Source organism: Endocarpon pusillum, assembly GCF_000464535.1.
Source record: "Endocarpon pusillum Z07020 unplaced genomic scaffold C721943, whole genome shotgun sequence".
Lineage (NCBI taxonomy): Eukaryota > Fungi > Ascomycota > Eurotiomycetes > Verrucariales > Verrucariaceae > Endocarpon > Endocarpon pusillum.
This window is the reverse complement of record NW_006913585.1, coordinates 53,741-71,618: the sequence shown is the minus strand read 5'-3', so window position 1 is coordinate 71,618 and position 17,878 is coordinate 53,741. Positions and strand designations below refer to the sequence as shown.

General features: G+C 47.9%; 4 protein-coding genes across 4 annotated transcripts; 1 reads left to right on the top strand and 3 right to left on the bottom strand.

The window, feature by feature from the left end:
- Positions 1–108: 108 nt before the first annotated feature.
- Positions 109–5,355, bottom strand: EPUS_01527 (uncharacterized protein; the record flags this gene model as incomplete). The annotated part of the gene is made up of 4 exons (XM_007788665.1): positions 109–2,616; positions 2,663–3,867; positions 3,987–4,491; positions 4,537–5,355. The coding sequence occupies 4 exons, from the start codon at positions 5,353–5,355 to the stop codon at positions 109–111; spliced, it is 5,037 nt and encodes a 1,678-aa protein (XP_007786855.1).
- Positions 5,356–5,680: 325 nt separating this feature from the next.
- EPUS_01526 (uncharacterized protein) lies at positions 5,681–6,367 on the top strand (the record flags this gene model as incomplete). Its single annotated transcript, XM_007788664.1, has 1 exon — positions 5,681–6,367. The coding sequence occupies one exon, from the start codon at positions 5,681–5,683 to the stop codon at positions 6,365–6,367; it is 687 nt and encodes a 228-aa protein (XP_007786854.1).
- Positions 6,368–8,844: 2,477 nt separating this feature from the next.
- EPUS_01525 (uncharacterized protein) lies at positions 8,845–10,242 on the bottom strand (the record flags this gene model as incomplete). Its single annotated transcript, XM_007788663.1, has 3 exons — positions 8,845–9,857; positions 9,913–10,108; positions 10,201–10,242. The coding sequence occupies 3 exons, from the start codon at positions 10,240–10,242 to the stop codon at positions 8,845–8,847; spliced, it is 1,251 nt and encodes a 416-aa protein (XP_007786853.1).
- Positions 10,243–15,578: 5,336 nt separating this feature from the next.
- EPUS_01524 (uncharacterized protein) lies at positions 15,579–17,764 on the bottom strand (the record flags this gene model as incomplete). Its single annotated transcript, XM_007788662.1, has 2 exons — positions 15,579–17,447; positions 17,492–17,764. 2 exons carry the CDS (start codon positions 17,762–17,764, stop codon positions 15,579–15,581), a joined length of 2,142 nt encoding a protein of 713 aa, XP_007786852.1.
- Positions 17,765–17,878: the final 114 nt, after the last annotated feature.

Here is a 17,878-nt window from a genome sequence, read left to right as displayed (position 1 = left end):
CTCTGATCCGTTAGAGGAAATACGTAGTATATCAAAACAGAAAAGTCTCCTGCAATTATACTGATTTCAATCTCCCTTCTGTTTACAAAATCCCTGAAGATCCGAAGCTCACTCGCCCGACTTCTTGAGATCCACCCTCACCAGAGCACCAAGTAGGCGAGTCCATACTGCCACGCTAGCTTCCTCCTTGCGCATTGTCAACGTCTCTTTATCACCGATAACGACCAGCCCAGCTTTCGCCCTTGTCAGTGCCACATTCAAGCGTCTGAGATCCTTGAGAAAGCCAGTCTCGCCGTGCAGGTTGCACCGAACGGTCACATAGATCACGATGTCGGCTTCCTGGCCCTGGAATCCATCAATGCTGGATACTGTTACGCCCGGACAGAGTTTCCGCAGAAGCTCGGCTTGTCTGGTATATGGAGTAAGTATAACGATGGACTGCTTTGGATGCTCTTCCACGTTTTGGGAACCAGGCGGAACAGTGGTGCAAGCCGCCGGCGTAGAAAGCTGATGGAATACTTCTCGGCAAATATCTGCTTGACCTTTGTTGCTTTTTGATTTCTGGCCGAGGTCTTCAGGATGGGAACACTGAATGAACACGCAGCGAGATCGTTTCCAAATCCCATTCTGCATGCGTCTCGACGGCCAATTGAACAGCGACTGTGCTAGCAAGATATTATGGCAAGACGGTCCCGTCAGTAGCTTGTGCTCATAGAACTCCGCAGAAGGAAATTGGCAGATATCAGGGTGCATTCGATATTGAGTATCCAGCATTACCTTCCGCACGGCTACTTCGTTAGGGGATTTCCACAGCCTTTCGAAGAGGGAGACATCGAAATCAACCAGCTGTGAATGCTTCCCGACAGTTGCTCGAAGCTGAACGTGATCACCGACAAGAATAACACGTTCACAGCCCTTGACCAAAGGAATGAGTGAAGCAGGTTCTGTCTGCTGAGATGCCTCGTCGATGATAACATTGGCGAATTTTTCCTTGCGAAGGAGGCCAACTCCCGCCCCAACGCAGGTGGTGAAGATCAAGCGAGCTTCCTGAACTCTCTTCAACGCTTTTCGGCGAGCGGCTGGGAATTGGTTGATGTCTTTGCCTTCCAATGCATCACATGTATACTGCTTGAGGTCATCGGCGACTTTTCGCACATCGGTCGAAACGCGCACTGGGGGTATGAACGTGTTGCTGGATGCCGAAGAGGTTTCGACATATTTTCTTAGCACGTTGTCGACAGCGTTATGCGTTGGAGCGGTGATTAGTATCCTCTCGCCAGATTCCAGAGCGAGCAGACTGTGGAGCAGAGCAACGATAGTGTAGGTTTTGCCGGTACCTGGAGGTCCCCAGAGACATGTCAGCGGCCCTTGTAGGGAAGCATTCACTGCTGAATTCTGGCTATCGTTCAGTTCAGACCTATATTGGTACGGCACTTCTGGCCTTTCCGTAGACGAGGCGATCAAGGGCAGGGAAAGTAATTGCTCGTAGACTCCACAACATTCTGAGCCGTTCTCGACCAATTCTTTCAAGGCATCGAACATGGCACGGCTAGTCACAAAGGATCCACAATGCTTCAGCTCCCAAGGACAGAGATCGATATGAACTGGGGGATGACGAAGACAGCGAAATGTAACTAGCCCTGGCTCGGCTTTTTCCACAAGCGCATCGAAAGAGTCCGATCCATGGGCAATGAAGACATTTGATGGCTCACTTACTCTTTTGAATCGGACGTGGTCTCCTGCAGCCAGGCGTTCCATTTGAGGAGCATCAATCCTTCTTCGAGATTTGAGAGTGCAATCTTCACGATCAGTGTTCGTATCGTCAAATTTCCAAAGCTCTCTCCGCGCAGTTACAGCCTCGTCAGCTTCATCGCAATGATCAAGGGCAATGCCAAAGAGATTGCGGAGGAAGTACTGAGAAGTGACTGAAGAAGAACCAGTCATAAGATGCGGGCTCAGTGGCTCAAATATTTCCAGGAACAGTTCCAGACAGAGTTGTGGTGACCAGACCTGTAGGGAGATTCCCTCTACAAGGTCTTGGATAAGTGTGGTGGACAATTCAGCCAACTCACGGAGCACCGCCTCGAAAGGTCTCAAAACCAAGTCTTCCATCATATTAGTACACTGCACAAGACTTTGCAAGATCTGTGGAGCTGATCGGACCAGAAGCGGACGAAGGGCAGAAGGGAGTTCATCCCAGGGGCATATTCTTGTGAAGACTGCAGCATTGGCAGGCATGTAGACAAGGAAGGCCAACAACTCCCGGAATAGGGCTGGATCGCAGAAAGTGTTGGAGAATATCAACCCCTTTGGTATTACGTAATCGTAGATCTCGGCAGCAAGCTTAATGTCATGAGACTTGTATGCAAATTTGAGCAGGTCCGAGATGCTTGCAGTTGCTGAAGGTTCTCTTAATTTCTCAAATTGCCTGTCTCGAGCAACTCGTTGCACAAGGGTTGACTGCTCTGACCAGTCTGTATCAACTTTCGCCGGAATGCTGAATTCGCAGGGAGCTCGGTCGAAGAGAGGATGAATGTTCATAGTATCGATGCTTTCGAGCCAGAGATCTAGAGTCTGAAGAGATCTAATGTCGGTATTGCTTATCACGTAAATCTCCTGTAGATAATTAGCTGTTTTGAAGAATGTAGCATTAGATGCTTACCGCCGCGAGAATTCCTTCACGGTTGACTCGTCCAATCTGTTGCTGAAGGCCCGAACTAAACTTTCCTAATGCTATGCTAGCTCGCCAGTCGTAGTTTGTGCCTTCGACAATTGTCGTTTCTATTGCTCTAGCTCGATTTGCAGCACCTTCAATATTTTTGTATGCTTTGTCATTATTCTGCGAGCGATTCAGAAACACAAAGGTGTCCCTACGATGATTGTTGTAAAGTTCGAGCTTAGTATTGTCGAAATAAAGCCGATAGCCGACCTTGGTGCTTACCAGTCTGCGGTGGCCTGTTATGTCTGTGTGAGAATGCGGAAACGCGAACAGCCGGACAGAGTCCCCGATTAGGAAGTCATCCTCCTTAGGAATCCTTTTGGGTAGGTAGATGGCAATACTAAACCTCTCGCTAATACGGAGCACGAGCAGTTTCTTCTCAAACAATTCAAAGTATTGTCCCATCTTTTCGAAAAGGCTGCTCAGGCGGACTTCATCGGACCTGAAAACACACTTCCAGTGCAATCCTTGGTAGTTGAGCCTGTATGGCCAGAGCTCCTCGCACCTTAAGATATGTGATTGCAGAAGGTCGTTCAGGATCTGGGAGGGCGTTTCTGATTGGGGCGGTAATTCACCGAGCAGCCATAAACGCTCATCGTGACTGAGTTGCTGCAGGTCGATTAGACTGACCATGTCCCCAAAATCAACCCGATTCATCTTGCACCATCGAAAAGCGATTTTCGCAAGTTCAAATGTCGATATTGTAGCACCATCGCAAAGAGCACTTTCGAGCACTTCTACAGAATCACACTCGACGTGTTCTCTCATCTTGTTTTTGTCCTTCCTCGCCTGGGAAACATATGCCAATGCGGCCTCATGAAGAAGATCCAAAACAAATGGTTCTTGGCCTTCCAATGGCGGAGGAGGATCGTCCAGATGCTTCGGTACCGTGATCTTATTAGCGTCGACACAAAGTGAGAAAAGTCTATTGAGCTCCTGGCACTCCCTGCTAAGCGGACCGTTGTACCTTGCCCAACCCAGGAAAAGCTTCTTCACACGCCCTAGAGATGCGCTGGTATAACGAGCGAAATACTCGATTCGATCTTCACTTGTAATTGGTTTGAAGGAGGGTTTTTCTTTGCCACCGGGATATTCTGCGGGTTCGGACAAGTTGGTAGGGACAAGGTCTTTGTCCCAGCAGACGAAGACTAAAGAAGTCAGTGCCTGGCCCACCCTTGAGCCATTAACTTGCAGGTATCTCCATCTAAGTCTCCACCCGACATCATGTCAGCCGCCGGCCTCGGCCCTCTCGTCGAGAAGACGATACAATCTGAGAGATGACTGAGCTCTGGCTTGTCGACAGCCCTCAATTTCCGGAGATCCCCAGGGTGTAAGCAGGGATTCCTTGCGATAAGAACATTCACACCAGTGATTGTCCGTGGTCTTCCATCTGCATTTAGAGTCACCCGGACGAAACACTCTCCCGGTTTGAGGACGTCTTTGTGATCACACACGCCGAAGAGGAGACGTGAACTAGGAACGAGGATCCTACATTTCTGTTCGCCTCGTTTGTTGATCATCTTGCTTTGCTCCTGCGCAATGAACTTTTTCAATTGCTTTGAAATGGATTCTAGCCCGTCAATCAACAGCTTTTCTGCCAGGGCGGTCTCATTGATCGAGCACAGATATGCAAATGCCATAGTTGGATCCTTGGTTGCGTTATCCAAGGAGTGAAAGAATGACTTCTGCTTGTCGAGCAAGACCTCACTCGAAATCCCAAGAGAGTGGAGTAAGAGCGCTGTTTCGTCATTCAAATATCCGTACGTGTATGGCTTCCGGCAAGGTCAGTAGGTAGCGAGGTCTGGGAACCACCTTACCTTTGAGTGTTCCACGACGGCGAACGATAGATCTTCCGAGCCAGCAAATTTCTTCATTGACTTTCGAAATTGAAGCCAGACGGCTCCTTTCATCGCTCTGTCGAGCGTCACAACCCCTTTGTAGCCCCGATATCTAATTTGGAAGACGGATGGCAAATACTTTCGATTCCTGAAAACGATGGGCTTCTTGCGAACCAGCAACTCCGCAAATTCCAAAGAGATAAGCCCACATCCATCGGTAAATATAAAGTTGCCATCTTCGATATCAGGGATGTCCTGACACCTCTTAGGGGCCACATCAATCACTCTATCCGCCGTGGAGAAGAGAAGGCCAATCCGTTTTACCTTCTTCGCCACAGTCTTGATCTTGGCGAAGTCTCCGAGGCTTTCGACACTTCTGTCGACCTCTTCCGAAGAGCCCTTCCGTAAGAAGCACGAACGCGATTTGAGTTGACTGTTACTGTGACCGTAGAAATTATAGTGCGTTCCATTTAGTTTGATCCCCGATTTCAAGAATCTAACGAGGTAGTCTGTCGTTTCACGAGATGTTGCCGGTTGAGGAGGCGTTACACTGTTATCCTGCAAACGAAAATTTGTTATTGTGATGTGGATAAGATGATCCGGATTGATATTCGACGTCGCTCGGTTTCCTGGAATTTTAGTCCATTTCAAAGTGATTGCTTGTGAGGTTGAGTCGGAGTGTAGGTCAATTGATTTGACAAGACCACCAGGATTTCTGAGATCAGGTACATGATATGACCATGGACCATCACGTACCGTGATGGCATCCTGCAAAAGGTGTTCACGGGAGCCCGACATACTTTCTCAAGCAGAATGGTTTCAAGAAGAGTAGTGGAGTGTGGTGGAGAGGGGCTGGTGCAGCCTTGCTGCAATGACAACGAAGAACCACCAGGGATTAGCAAGCCACGCAACAGATGACCAATGCTTTTAGAAAATTCGACCACTATATTTAATTCTGGTCAAATTCGTCACTGCTTGACTGTAGCGTTCCAAGAGTATCAGAGAAGGACTGGAGTTGACGAAGATTTCAAGCAACCACCTCCGGGAGGCAATACGGGTCTCAGGGATCAGTGGTGGATAATAGACTTACGTTCAAATTCAAGACCTCGGCGTCCGAGACAATATGAATAAGCTGGCAAAGAAGAAGAACCCTACGATTTATGTTGTAGGCGCACAGTGCTCTGGCAAAACAACTCTTGCCGTCGCATTGAAGGAGCACTTTTCATCGGACCCAACTCTTCCACCTATTGCGCTTCTAACCGAGGCAGCTCGCGGCGTACTGAAACGACATAACTTTACTCGCAGCGACATCAGGGAAGACGTCAACCGTTGTATAGAATTGCAAAGACTGATCCTTGAAGCTCAGTGGACGGAGGAGCTGAAAATCTCAGAAGATTCCATGTTGATCTCTGACCGATCCGGCATGGACCCCATTGTGTACGCAGCAAAATATGCCCATCCGGGGGCGACCAAGTCACTGTTGGATTCTTCAGCATGGCGAGAGTTAAGGGACCGTATGTCGAGGTCACTCGTCATTGTCTGTGAGCCGGTCAAGAGCTGGCTGAAGGACGATGGTGTAAGATTGATGCCACTGGATTGGGAAGAATGGTCAGAAATCCATCGGTCTTTTTGTGCCCATCTAGAGGACGCCAGCATTGAGTTTTACGTCTTGTCTGCCGACAAAGCTGCCATCTCCGACCGTGTATCTTTTGTGACCGAACAATGGGCAAAGTTTGCTGGTTTGCAGTCAACAGAAACGGCAGAGACAACCAAAAGATTGAGTTCAGCATCTCACACCCTGACCCCATGACGGACATGCCAAGAGAGCACTAGATCCCTCGACACGACTTGATGAATACTGCGTTCCTCTACATCTCAGAAGTCTCATGCGAATGCTATATATTCTTCTTTTCTATAGATGGCTTTGATTACTCTAGTAGCTGCAGGTCATCGATATGTTTCTCAGCCACCTTGAGATTTTCATCCTGAACCAGCGCCGCAGACGAATTCCTGCCCCTCAGGCTCTCTGGGATCACAGATTTGATTCCATGTCAATTTATCGCAGCACTACCAGTGTCAAGACTTAGTATCTCGAATATCACACTTACCTGAGTCGCCACCTTCAGCTTGCCGCTGTTATGTATCTGTTCTTCTCGAACTCGAGCCCCATTGAAAATTCCTCCCGTTATCGAAATATCTGCAATCCTGATTTCCTACGCCTGGTGAAACATCGTCAATCGGCACTTCTTGCTTTAGTACGGCCTCTCCAGACAAAATCGCAAGCAGGATTCATCCCTAATACGGCTGACGAAAGGTGTCTGCTGCATTACAAGCTGTGAAGAATGGATGTCGAACACGCAACTTCTGGTGCAGATACCTACAGTATCGATTATCGTTAGGCGACATCCTGGCATGGAAACCAAATACACTGAATCTCAAAGCAAACAGTGGAGAGAAGACTCTCACAACGAGCAAGATGCAAGGAAGTAATCACGTGTCCGAGAGAACGCTGGAATGGTGGTGGCGGAACATGCCCTCATAGACCTTACTTGCCTACCTTCAGACGGTTGCGACTGAACCAATGAGCTACAAAAGCACACGACTCGCTTCAACGTACAAGCTTCCGAGCTACCACTCTTCCCGAACATCTGAACCAATACACGGTCACCGTTGACGCACTCTCTACCTCTACCAGCCTTTTGCTCTAAAGGATCCTCCAAGAGCAGACAGAGGACATATAAAACGCATAAGCACTTATCCGTCTTTTTCCAGATCGATAAACATGAGCATGGTACCACTGCGTAGGTTTCATCGCTACGAACAAAGAGACTCTCTGGCTTCCAGCTGGCGAGACACGAAAGGTTCGAGACCTTTGCGGATGATTGATATTTGACATACCCTCCTTCTTTGCAGCAGAAGATAAAGAGCTGATTCGGAGAGTCTATCATGGAAACCTTGGGGTGCATAAAATCAGAGTACAGAGCACGTAGCAAGAAACAGCGGGCAACCATGGAGACGTCTTTTGGTGCATTAACCTGGGACATATTCGCAGGACGCTCAGCGCATCATTGAGCTAATCAGCAGACTCGGCGGGAATCACATGGTTACCAGAGCACTTCCTGGCGATGGGAGTACACCTCTGCAAAGTGTGCCGATCTCATACCCAACCACTTCATCTTGGCCGGCTCCTCTGGGGGCACGGGAGCTAGCACGAACGCCACAGCGGGCCGCAGGGCCGCGAGGCCCCACTAAGGGACGCATGATCAGCGTCCAGCTAGCGTCAGCTGTCTTGCACCACGCAGATCTTCCGGGGCTAGAGCAGCTAGCCGCCACCCTCTTTTGTGCGCCGTTGCCGGCCATTGTGTGGTACTAAGATTCAGGGCAGGGCACCGTGCGCAGCGGCAAAGATCCGCCTGACTTATCCCTTCCGATATTTCTCCTTCAAGTTCGTTTCTGCTTGACAGCCTTTCGTAGACTAAATGGCCTACGATGCACGGCCTGGAATGGCGCTGAAAGGTTCTTGCGGGCAGGCTTAAGCATGTATTGTATGAGAGACTAGTCAGGGGGGATGGGAGACTGCTCTCACCTACCGCGCGTGTTGTGAGACTGAGACAGCCTACTTTTACATCTAAGGGTTGGCCAGCTCACGCCTTTTTCCTACACGACGGTTGTTCCGAACCATGCTTTACTGATTAGCTGTGATGCGAAAAATCCATTTTCCTGGAACAGAGCAGCTATGCCGCCCGCATGATTTACAGAGCCTCAATGTACTTCAACGATTAGGTCTCTAGAACGACCTTTAATCAGTGACCCCATACGCGGCTCCTGTTCTGGATGAACTAAGCAAATGCTTTACATTCGCTCCCTATCTGCTGATTATGCATCAGCGTAGCTATCTCAAGCTCTCTTCTTGTGGTATTGATTTGAGAAGAGCAAGGCTCTGCTGACCCCCCAAGATGCAAAGCACGGTCCACCTGAATCCATTACGTAAGGTTGTCATCGCTCGCTCGGGGTGTGGTTCTGTCGAATGTCAGTATGACAGTGTCTTTACGGAGGATCGAGCCTTTGCGATCTTCAAAGACTGTAGAAGCTACCAACCTAGATGGGAGTTTTGTTCCTATAGGCATAGAACATTGGGAACGAGTCTGACTCGCATCTGAGATGGGAGACTTGAGTGGTTCGATGTCAGCATCGAGGTCTGGCTTGATCGAGCGAGAATTGACGCATTGGTGATATGAAGACCAGCAAAGGCATTTGCGGAAGATCTTCTCTTGCAAGAGACGCCGGCTAGCTTTTCGTCCAGTACTGCGAGATGATCCCCTTGGGTAAGACCTGATTGTTCACCGAAGAGGCGAAGACTTCTAAGCTCGGTGGCTTAACCTTATGTTTGTACACAACAACACAGCGACTAGCCTTCTCCTCCATTGTGATTCGTCGTAGGCATGAAATTAGTTGTACCATTCTCCTCAAAGAATCTTGATGCTGTGTCTCCCAATCCTGATATTGTTTCGAAACGTCAATAGTTTCAATCTTATCGAATGTACCATTTTTGTGGAATCCACAAATTAGATGCGGTGTCCGACCAAACCAAAGTTGTGGTAGGGCTTTCTGAACCTGTGACCCTTTCGAACGTGCTTTGATTTCTGCCACAGTAGAGGACGGTACAAGGCGACCACGGTGAACGACATGAGTAGGGTCGCTCTTGCTCTTACCTGCTGCCGATGTGTTCTTGTTCTCCTGTAAAGACATGTGCTCTAATGATCTTGGCATGTCATCACTAGACGCTGGAGGAGGTAACAAGATCTCGCACTCGGAGCCTTGCCCTTCCACCTTCGGGCAGCAAGCATCGACCTCAAATCTGACCACGCAGTTCAGATCACCAAGGGCATAACGGATCACACGATGGTGGCTAGCACTGTCTTCGATACCAGGTTCCGGAGTCGAGAAAGTATGCTCAAAATTATGCCCATACCCAGAATCTCGTGATCCATAGATGATTTCACGTGTATTGCGCTCGCGCCTTGTCAAAAAGAGTGTCTTTTGCACCATATGAAGGTCGATACGGAAGCTGTCACGCGCTCGGCCTTTGACAAAATCGAAGAGCTTACGCAAACTGTTGCGATTTGTGACGAGGTCAATATCATTTAGACTGAATTCAGGCTTCATGACCTGTAAAGCGCGGAAGAGAGGCTCGAAAGGAAACTGTGGGACTCGGTACGCATTCTGGTCAATGAAATGACTTCCTGTGTCACGAGGGAGAGTGATAGGCAAATTTTGCTCCGTCCATTGTGCAGGTGCACCTTCAGAAAGATTAAATTGCGTTTCTCACTACAGCAGGGGAACTTAACAACTTACCAGGCACATATATTGAAGGGACTTTGGTAAGTGCCCAATTGTAAGTGCAGAGCAGTTCGAACCCCGTTTTGCTTGTCACAGAAGTCTCACCAGCTTCGAACTGGTCTGGTAGCAACACCTTGATAGACTGACCTGTTCCCTTCAACAGCCACGCAGCTTGCTGAGAATTCGTGGCGTTGACATTGTTGTCGCGTTTCTAAGCAGAGTGCATTCTTAGCTGATATCTGGTCTTCAAGGAAAATTCCCAACCTTGCTTGTGCGATTCTTTTTTCTAGTGCTACCTCGAACCTCGACGGTTCCTGTCTCTCCGCTTGCTGTGGGTTTAGCCATGGAAGTATAAGCGCGTTTATCTGCCTGGGTCTGACTTGAAAGGATATCAATATCGGAGTAGATTGTCTCTGTTGTAAGATGATTGTGGTTCGTTGCGTTAAGCAGAATGTAAAGAAAGTGCGTGTGAAGGATGTGGCTGGGAGGATTGGCCAGAAAGAAGTGTTTTGTTTTCAAAATGGCCAGGACATTTCATAAAGATCATTTCACTATATGGTCTCATTTGGTTCCAATCGAGTAACAGCACCTGTCACAATATATCCTAGGCCCGTATTCGTGCTTCAAGAAAGGTGCATCGACCCTGAATGGGCGGGCTTGAAACTAGCTCTTCTAGTGTGCTGCCGACAAGTGAGGAGTAAATATTGTACTCAAGAAAAGTTCGCTGATTCGCCTCGGGCCTTACAAGTCTCTACAAGTTTAAAACTCAGCTGGTTGCAGAAGCATTGTAAAGTCTTCCAGGAGGCATAGCCCCTGAATCGAGAATCAGGAGCCTAAAGGCAAGAAGACCAACCCCGAGGACTACCAACAAGGTCAGGGTCCCTCTGGCTACCCGGGCACCTAGATACTTAACTACAAAACGTTTCCCTATAGGCTCAATGACCAACAAGTTAGCGACAAGTTACGTACTCTCCATCAAATGGTATTCAGCCTGAATTATTTTCAATTCTCCAAACCTTGTTCATCGAACACGCACAATGCTATTATCAAGTGATGTCGAAAAGACTCACAACCCATTGGGAGACGGCGATACAGAGCTAGAAAATATTTTGTTTCCGGAACTAACACTCTGCCAGTAAACGCAAGGTATGATAGTGCACTTTCCTCTCACTGGAATCATTTTCCAGAATATGCGTACTAGGCCGTAGATGTAGCTTCAGGCCTCCCTGCTCCTTTTTCTGTGGTCGTTTAGCAAGTTAGAACTCCAGCCTTGACATTCTGGACCTCCTTCAAACTCTTAACATCCTCTTGTGGTGGCAAAGATAGAATTTCTTTTTGATGGATACAATGCACGGATCTATATATGTTGTGAAATGATACATCTTCTGTAAAAGGAGAGACAGGGTTAATTTGACGTCAGCGGTAAGTTACCATCCTCCACTGCTATACATACAACATTCTGCAGAGTCCGAGACAGACAGAAGATTCGAATTTCCAAGGAAAGACCGAACATATGTGGTCGCCCTCCCCTCCTCTGGTATTTGTGTCAGCATGATGGTGGCGCGAGCTTTAAAGAAAGTCTCTGCAATAGCCGAGCCTGATTGGTCTTCCGATATAAGAGCTTCCATAGCTTGAGAAATCTTTAGGAGAAGGTCATATGTAATTTGCGCTGTCCATGTAATAGTTATGCAAGCGCTCCTCTCTGTCGGCTGTTGAGGAGTGAAGAATGGTGAACCGAGAGAAATGAGTATAAACGCTACCGTTGCCAGAGATTCCGGTTCACTGATACCTACCACATCTCTGAGCTGGCATATAGTCTCGCCAATGTGATAGGGCTTGTCCCTTGAGAGTATGCGTGTTTCAGTACGGTAAGTTTTCCAAAAGTGACCAAAGACAACTATGCTGGTTTGGCGAGCAATGACTCGAACGTCAGCTAGCTGGATATAGAAGAGTTATAGTGCTGCTAGGAGGGCCGATAGTGTGAAAGCCTGTACTTCGAGTATCCTTGAAGCACACCATTTGAAAAGACAGCGTAGATATTTGTTGTTCCTTGTTGTTTCTTCGGGCGCACGAAATACCATTCGACTCAAAGAGTATGGTGCTAAAAATTGCGTACCATCGCACTGGGTGATCATTTCTGCAGACTGGCAGATGAGAGACATCGGCTCTCGTCCGTCAGTGTACTGATGGTGGCTAGAGCTGGCCTTCAACGTCACATAAGCATGGGATCAATGCTTAGCCGTCTCTTCTCTTTGCCTAAGCTTGTGAAAAATATTCACGAGCTGAACGTGCAAAGTACATCTCAGGCGATAACCGTCACGTCATCTTTGACATGGCAGTTATGGAATGATCGACTTCTAGTAGTCTTGCAGTGGCCAGCGCTTGAAAAGACAGGTTGAATGCTTTGCGATAGCTGCCTATTGCCCACAGTAAGTCTGCTACATTGTATATGCTATACGACGTCATGCCTGGTTTCCGCCACCACGAGCTACCAATGCCACGAGGGTCTTTGCAGCAAGAAAGAGTGGTTGCAACTCTTCGACGTATTCCAAGGTCTCAATGTTTACGCCTCTGCCGGCGACCGAGTTTTCGATGACGTTATACTCCGATGCAAGTTGTTCCCGTTGTGGCTCTGAAGATTAGACGAGTGTCATGGGCTCCGTGATGGAGACTCTATCCCACGCGCCGGTGGTGAATTTGCACCCTTTTAGCGCGCCAAGAAATTTGGGTCTTGGCACGACTTTTTTTCCGTTTTTAGAAGATCAGCGCCATCAATGCTAACTTCTACATGGAATTGCGCAGGTCTCACCGCCAGCCAAAGCCTAGAACTATATGGGAAGAAAGAGGTGCTCCTTCTGCAGCTAGGGACCCCAAGATCACCCAGAGAACTGACCGAACGAAGCAGCAAACGGCTCTCAAACCTGTTGCCATTGGCCCTCTTCCGAAAACGCTCGAAATTGACGTCAATCAACTCCCTGACCTCCCTGCGTATAAACCGTCGTTAGAATTACGATTCGAGCGCTCAAAACCCCTTCTAGAAGGTCTCTCGGAGCTTGATACATTCCACGCCTGCTATTATCGATAGAATCGTTGAATCAACAAACAGCTATGCTAAAAACGCTCGAGAAATAGATCTTATTGAGGAGGAAAAGGAGGAGGATTTTGAACACTTTACTAGACCTTGGAGGTCAGTAAATACTGCTGAGATATGCTTGGAGGTCAGTAAATACTGCTGAGATATGGCGATATATAGGCTGTTTGCTTTATATGGGCTATAACAGACTATCAAAGCATGAAGAGCATTGGGGAGAACAAGGCTATTTGAAGCAATATCTGAGTCTGATACGCTATGAACAAATCCATCGTTATTTTACGCTTCGAGATCGAATGACTGCTCCTCGTCAAGAGCATGAGACTTTTGCTTGGCAAGTAGAACCAATTGGGTCTATTGTTAAGCAAAATTGCAAGGAGAATTGGCACCCAAGCTCTCATCTAGCTATTAATAAGGCTATGATAGCCTATAGAGGCCGCAGTACTCATAAGACCAAGCTCCCGAATAAGCCAATCAAGAAGGGCTATAAGGTGTGGGTACTTGGCAACGCCGGATACGTATACGATTGGCTATAGTATAGCTGTATTGAAGGACCAGAGGATATCCCTCAAGAGGGTATTGAATTTGATCGAGTTATTGAAAAAGAGCTTACGGAGCTTACTATGATACATCTAGCACCAACATTTGCTCTTGTTATTCGACTTGCACAGCGTTTGCGTCAAATCCATCCAACGCGCGTTTTTTGCTTCTTTTTGGATAATCTATTTCTGAACGTCAACGTTGCTTAATCGCTACTTGCTCTTCGCATTTGCTGCACAGGCACTACTCGCAAAAACGCTCAAGGAATCCCTGCATGGATTCTAAAGCTAAAAGAGCATAACCGTGGCCTTGTTTGAAATTCTATGCTTGCAGAAGTTGTTGATAACACGCTTTGCTTTCTATGGCAAGATAATAACGCTGTTATAGGCTGTACAACTGCTCATAATCTTCAAAATGACACGGTTTTACGACTTTGAAGACGACCCTCTCCTACATTAACAAACGCTTGAATCGTACGCCCTATATTTGGCAACTTGCCCTTCAAATGGCTCTATATTCCTTGAGCTATTAACGACTATAACCACTATATGAATGGCGTTGATTAAAGCAATTAATTACGGAAGAACTTCACAGCTTATAGGCCCTACGAACGTCGTGTTTGGCGCCCCTTATGGTACTATATCCTTGATATCTGCGCAGTTAACAGCTATCTCATTTAGAAAGGGGATATAGCAGATATAAAGAAAAGAGGTCAACGCCCGTTTCGAAAAGCACTCATTAACGCCCTTCTCAAAATGCCCTACCCTATCGAAACGCTAGTGCCTATTAAGCAGCACTATAAGAGCAAGCCTATGCCTCTACCTAATCAAGCAACTCAAGGTCATAGCTGGCAGCCCTTAGAGAAGCGCGGATACTGTATATGGTGCAAAAAGAGCGCTCAAGAGGAGAAGCAGCTCAATAGGCCAGCATTAGCAGAAATCGTCAATTCTGTCGCTCCTAAGCGTACGAAAACGTCGTACGGAGGATGCAGAAGCTGTAACGTCTATCTATGCGTAAAAGGAGCTTGTTTCAAGCAATATCACTGTCAATAGCCAAATAATAGCTTGCTGGCGCTCTTGCTGGCGCTTTTTGCTTGATTCCTGCTCGATTTCTGTATGCCAAGCAATTTTGACGCTAAAAGGGTGCAAATTCACCACCGGCGCGTGGGATAAGCTGGTTTGATGCTGCCATCTCGCGCGACCTTCCGACATCTGCTGCGATGCCGAAAGTGCTTCGGGATTTGGAAGACGCCATTTTTGAAGCCTCGCTTTGCATTGTTGGCGTCTATGACGAAAATTAGACTAGTTAGATAGAACCCAAAGATAATAGTCTAGCAGTATAGCCCCGTTTTCGCGCCGCGCAATCTGGGAGGAGTTCAAAAGCCAATGGTAGTTGCGTCCACTTACGATGCTTTGAAGTTGTAATCACCAGACATAACGTCTATCAACTTCTCCAAGATTATAGTAGGACGGAGTTGGCATATCACTGGTTTGTGTTCTCCCATTCAGCATTGGAGATAGGATGAGCTTGAGGCGCTCGCCCATTCCATTTCAAGGTCGAACCGGCCATCGCCAGCTTAAGAGATGAGCTCAAATCAAGTGGTAGTCTCCACTGAATCTTGACCGCACCCAGTTAGGTTGGCCGATTTTGCTGCCTGACTCAGGAATTAGTCAACTGGCTCAACTTTGGCTCAGCCTTTGCTCAGGCCGCACCGCCACTGCTCCTACTGCTCACCCTCTTACTCACCTTCTGTCCTGGTGCTGCTTAGGGAACTCAGTCTCGCTTCACTTAGACTTAGTCTTACTTCTAAGCCCTTACTATTATTACTTAGTGAACAAATGGCCCCATGCGCTGCGACTTACTCCTTTGTGCCTAGCGTTACCTCTGAGGCTTTTCCCAAATGGGCGAAAAGTGAAAGTCCCTACCCAGTACTTGACTGTTGGTACCTTTTGTTTCAGAAACCAATGTTCTGGTCAAGATGCTTGTGTGAGTTTCACGTTATGCAGACACACTCTACGTACTGCAACGTACATTTTTTGGAAGACTGGAGCTAAGCTTGACAGCCCTCTAGGTCGGCTACAATTCTAGCACAAAGCTCCCTCTGGCTTGCCTTTGCCACTTCGTCATCACTGCTGTCAATCATGAGACAACTGAGCACAACGTCCGCATAGGTGTCTCCACATGCCCATCTTAGGCGATCAAGATACGATCGACAAATCCATCGTCTTCGCTCATAATGATCCTCTTCGTCACGATCCTCTTCGTCATAACCGGGATTCTCACTGTACCAGTCCTCGTAGTTCTTCAGTTCCTCCCATAGCCCGACTTCAAGTAGAAGAATACCGAGAGAGTATACATCATATGCGTGACGGTACAGGCGTCTTGGATCTGCATGCTTCGCAGGATGCTGATAATAGTCAAGCATGAAGCCACTGATGTTTATCTCTTTCGTCTGCTCGGCCACAGCTACCTTCCCTAGCATGTTACGACCGTATATGCTGTCAGCTCGAGGAGTTACCTTTCTACGTCTCAAATTTGCTCTCTCGTCCATCGGGTCATCCCACACCCTGGAGATTTCGCTTCGATCGTGAGTACGGTGGCTAGAGCGACTGTATTTTTCTGTTTTTGGCGCAGATGGCGGATTCATTCGGATGAGGACATCGTCCGGCCGTGAGAAGATATAGCCCATCAGAATAGGCTTTGAAACATCGATCTCAATCTTGATCTCGTATCCATCCTCCTGGAGTGCACTCACATGTTCGGGAAAGAACATCACTGACTTTGCGCGTATGTTCTTGTGTAGCCAGCCACTAGAGTGAAGCAGGCAAACGGCATGCACAAGCTTTCTAGCCAGCTCGAAACGCGCACCGAGCGTAGATCGGATGCCTTGTTTCTGCCCCGTTCCAAGGAGTGACTGCAGCGTCACAGGTGCGCGAAGCATCAGGTTTTCCGCAGGCCGCTCACGACTCTGAACGCCAATCGTGCCGGGGAGCTTGTACAGAATGCTGCAATGACCTTTGTGCTCGCCTTCTGTGTGGTCGATCATACCGGCGATATCCAAACCATAGACGCTTTCCCTCATGTTCGCGCCTTGAAAGGTGTTAAAGAAGTTCCTGATGAGAGCGCGAATCTTGGGATCGGCTGGTCTGACTATCTCGATCGGTTCCACATCTTCTTCAGCCTCATCGCTGCTACTGTATTCGGGAATCTGATCTATGCTAGCCTTACTGTAATGGCGGCTCATCGTGCCATCCGTTGACAATGATCTCAAGAAGCGCGCCCGCTTTCGACGACGCTTCATTTGCTGTTTCTGCTCTGGAGTGAGTTCTAGCGGCGGTCCGCGGTAGTCTCGCATTTCCACGTAAACGACTTGCTCTTCAAATAGGGCAAGGCCCTTTCCTAGATACCCCATCTCACGTTGCTCTTCGTTAATGCTGGTGAGAGTCCTGTCATCCGCTTGTTCCCTGCCTTTGTTTTCATTAACCGATGCTTTCAAAGTGGCCGCCGAAGCCAGCAATTCGTAGCCTTCCCGCACTGACGAACTTCCATCGACTTCTGCTTGCTGAGTTGCGAGTCTTGAAGTCCACTTCAGACCTGCTGGCGACTCCTGCCTGGCCAAGCATTCCATAGTGAGATAGATGTTCATTGACTCGAACGCGTTTTCGGGACAAAGACGATAGAGCGATTCGCTGTGAGATCTCAAATCGGTGATAAGTTTCTTAAAGTTGTCCTTGTCCTTCAAAGCCCATTTAAACTTATTAAGCACAGAGAGACGGTTCTTGACTTCACTGATCACCGGCTTGACATCCTCAATTGTAGTGTTCGAGATGGTCAACTGAACGTTATTGGTCGACTGTGATCCATCTTGGGTGGCCTGGGTGGGTTGGAGCTGGATGCCATAGCGCTTGATGAGTTTCTCCTGGTTAGCAGTGTATCGGCAAGAGCAGAAAGAGTGTTGAAGACGCCTTCGGCCTTGAATCGGTTGCTCAAGAGGTACTCATGAAGTTTGGTCCGCTTTTGTCTAGTGTGTTTGGAGTGTTCCGGCTCGCTGCCGTCTTCATTTTGAATCTGCCAATGAAAGCCCCAGGCTTTAAGAATTGACTGCTGAATCTCCAATTCGCGCAGGTGAGCTGAAGATTCTACCTCTGCTGTTTTCACGGCAGTGAAGAAACTGTAACAGTCCCGACATGTTGTGTAGAGGGCCGCGATACTGAGTACAAGACTAGCAGCATCCATGATAGTGATGGAATAGGAATAAAATATGTACTGCTAGGCAGCGTGGTAAGAGTCGAGCCGCAGCGTGCTATGAATAAGTCAGATGAAGTCGAGATCTTTATCTAAAAATCTTTA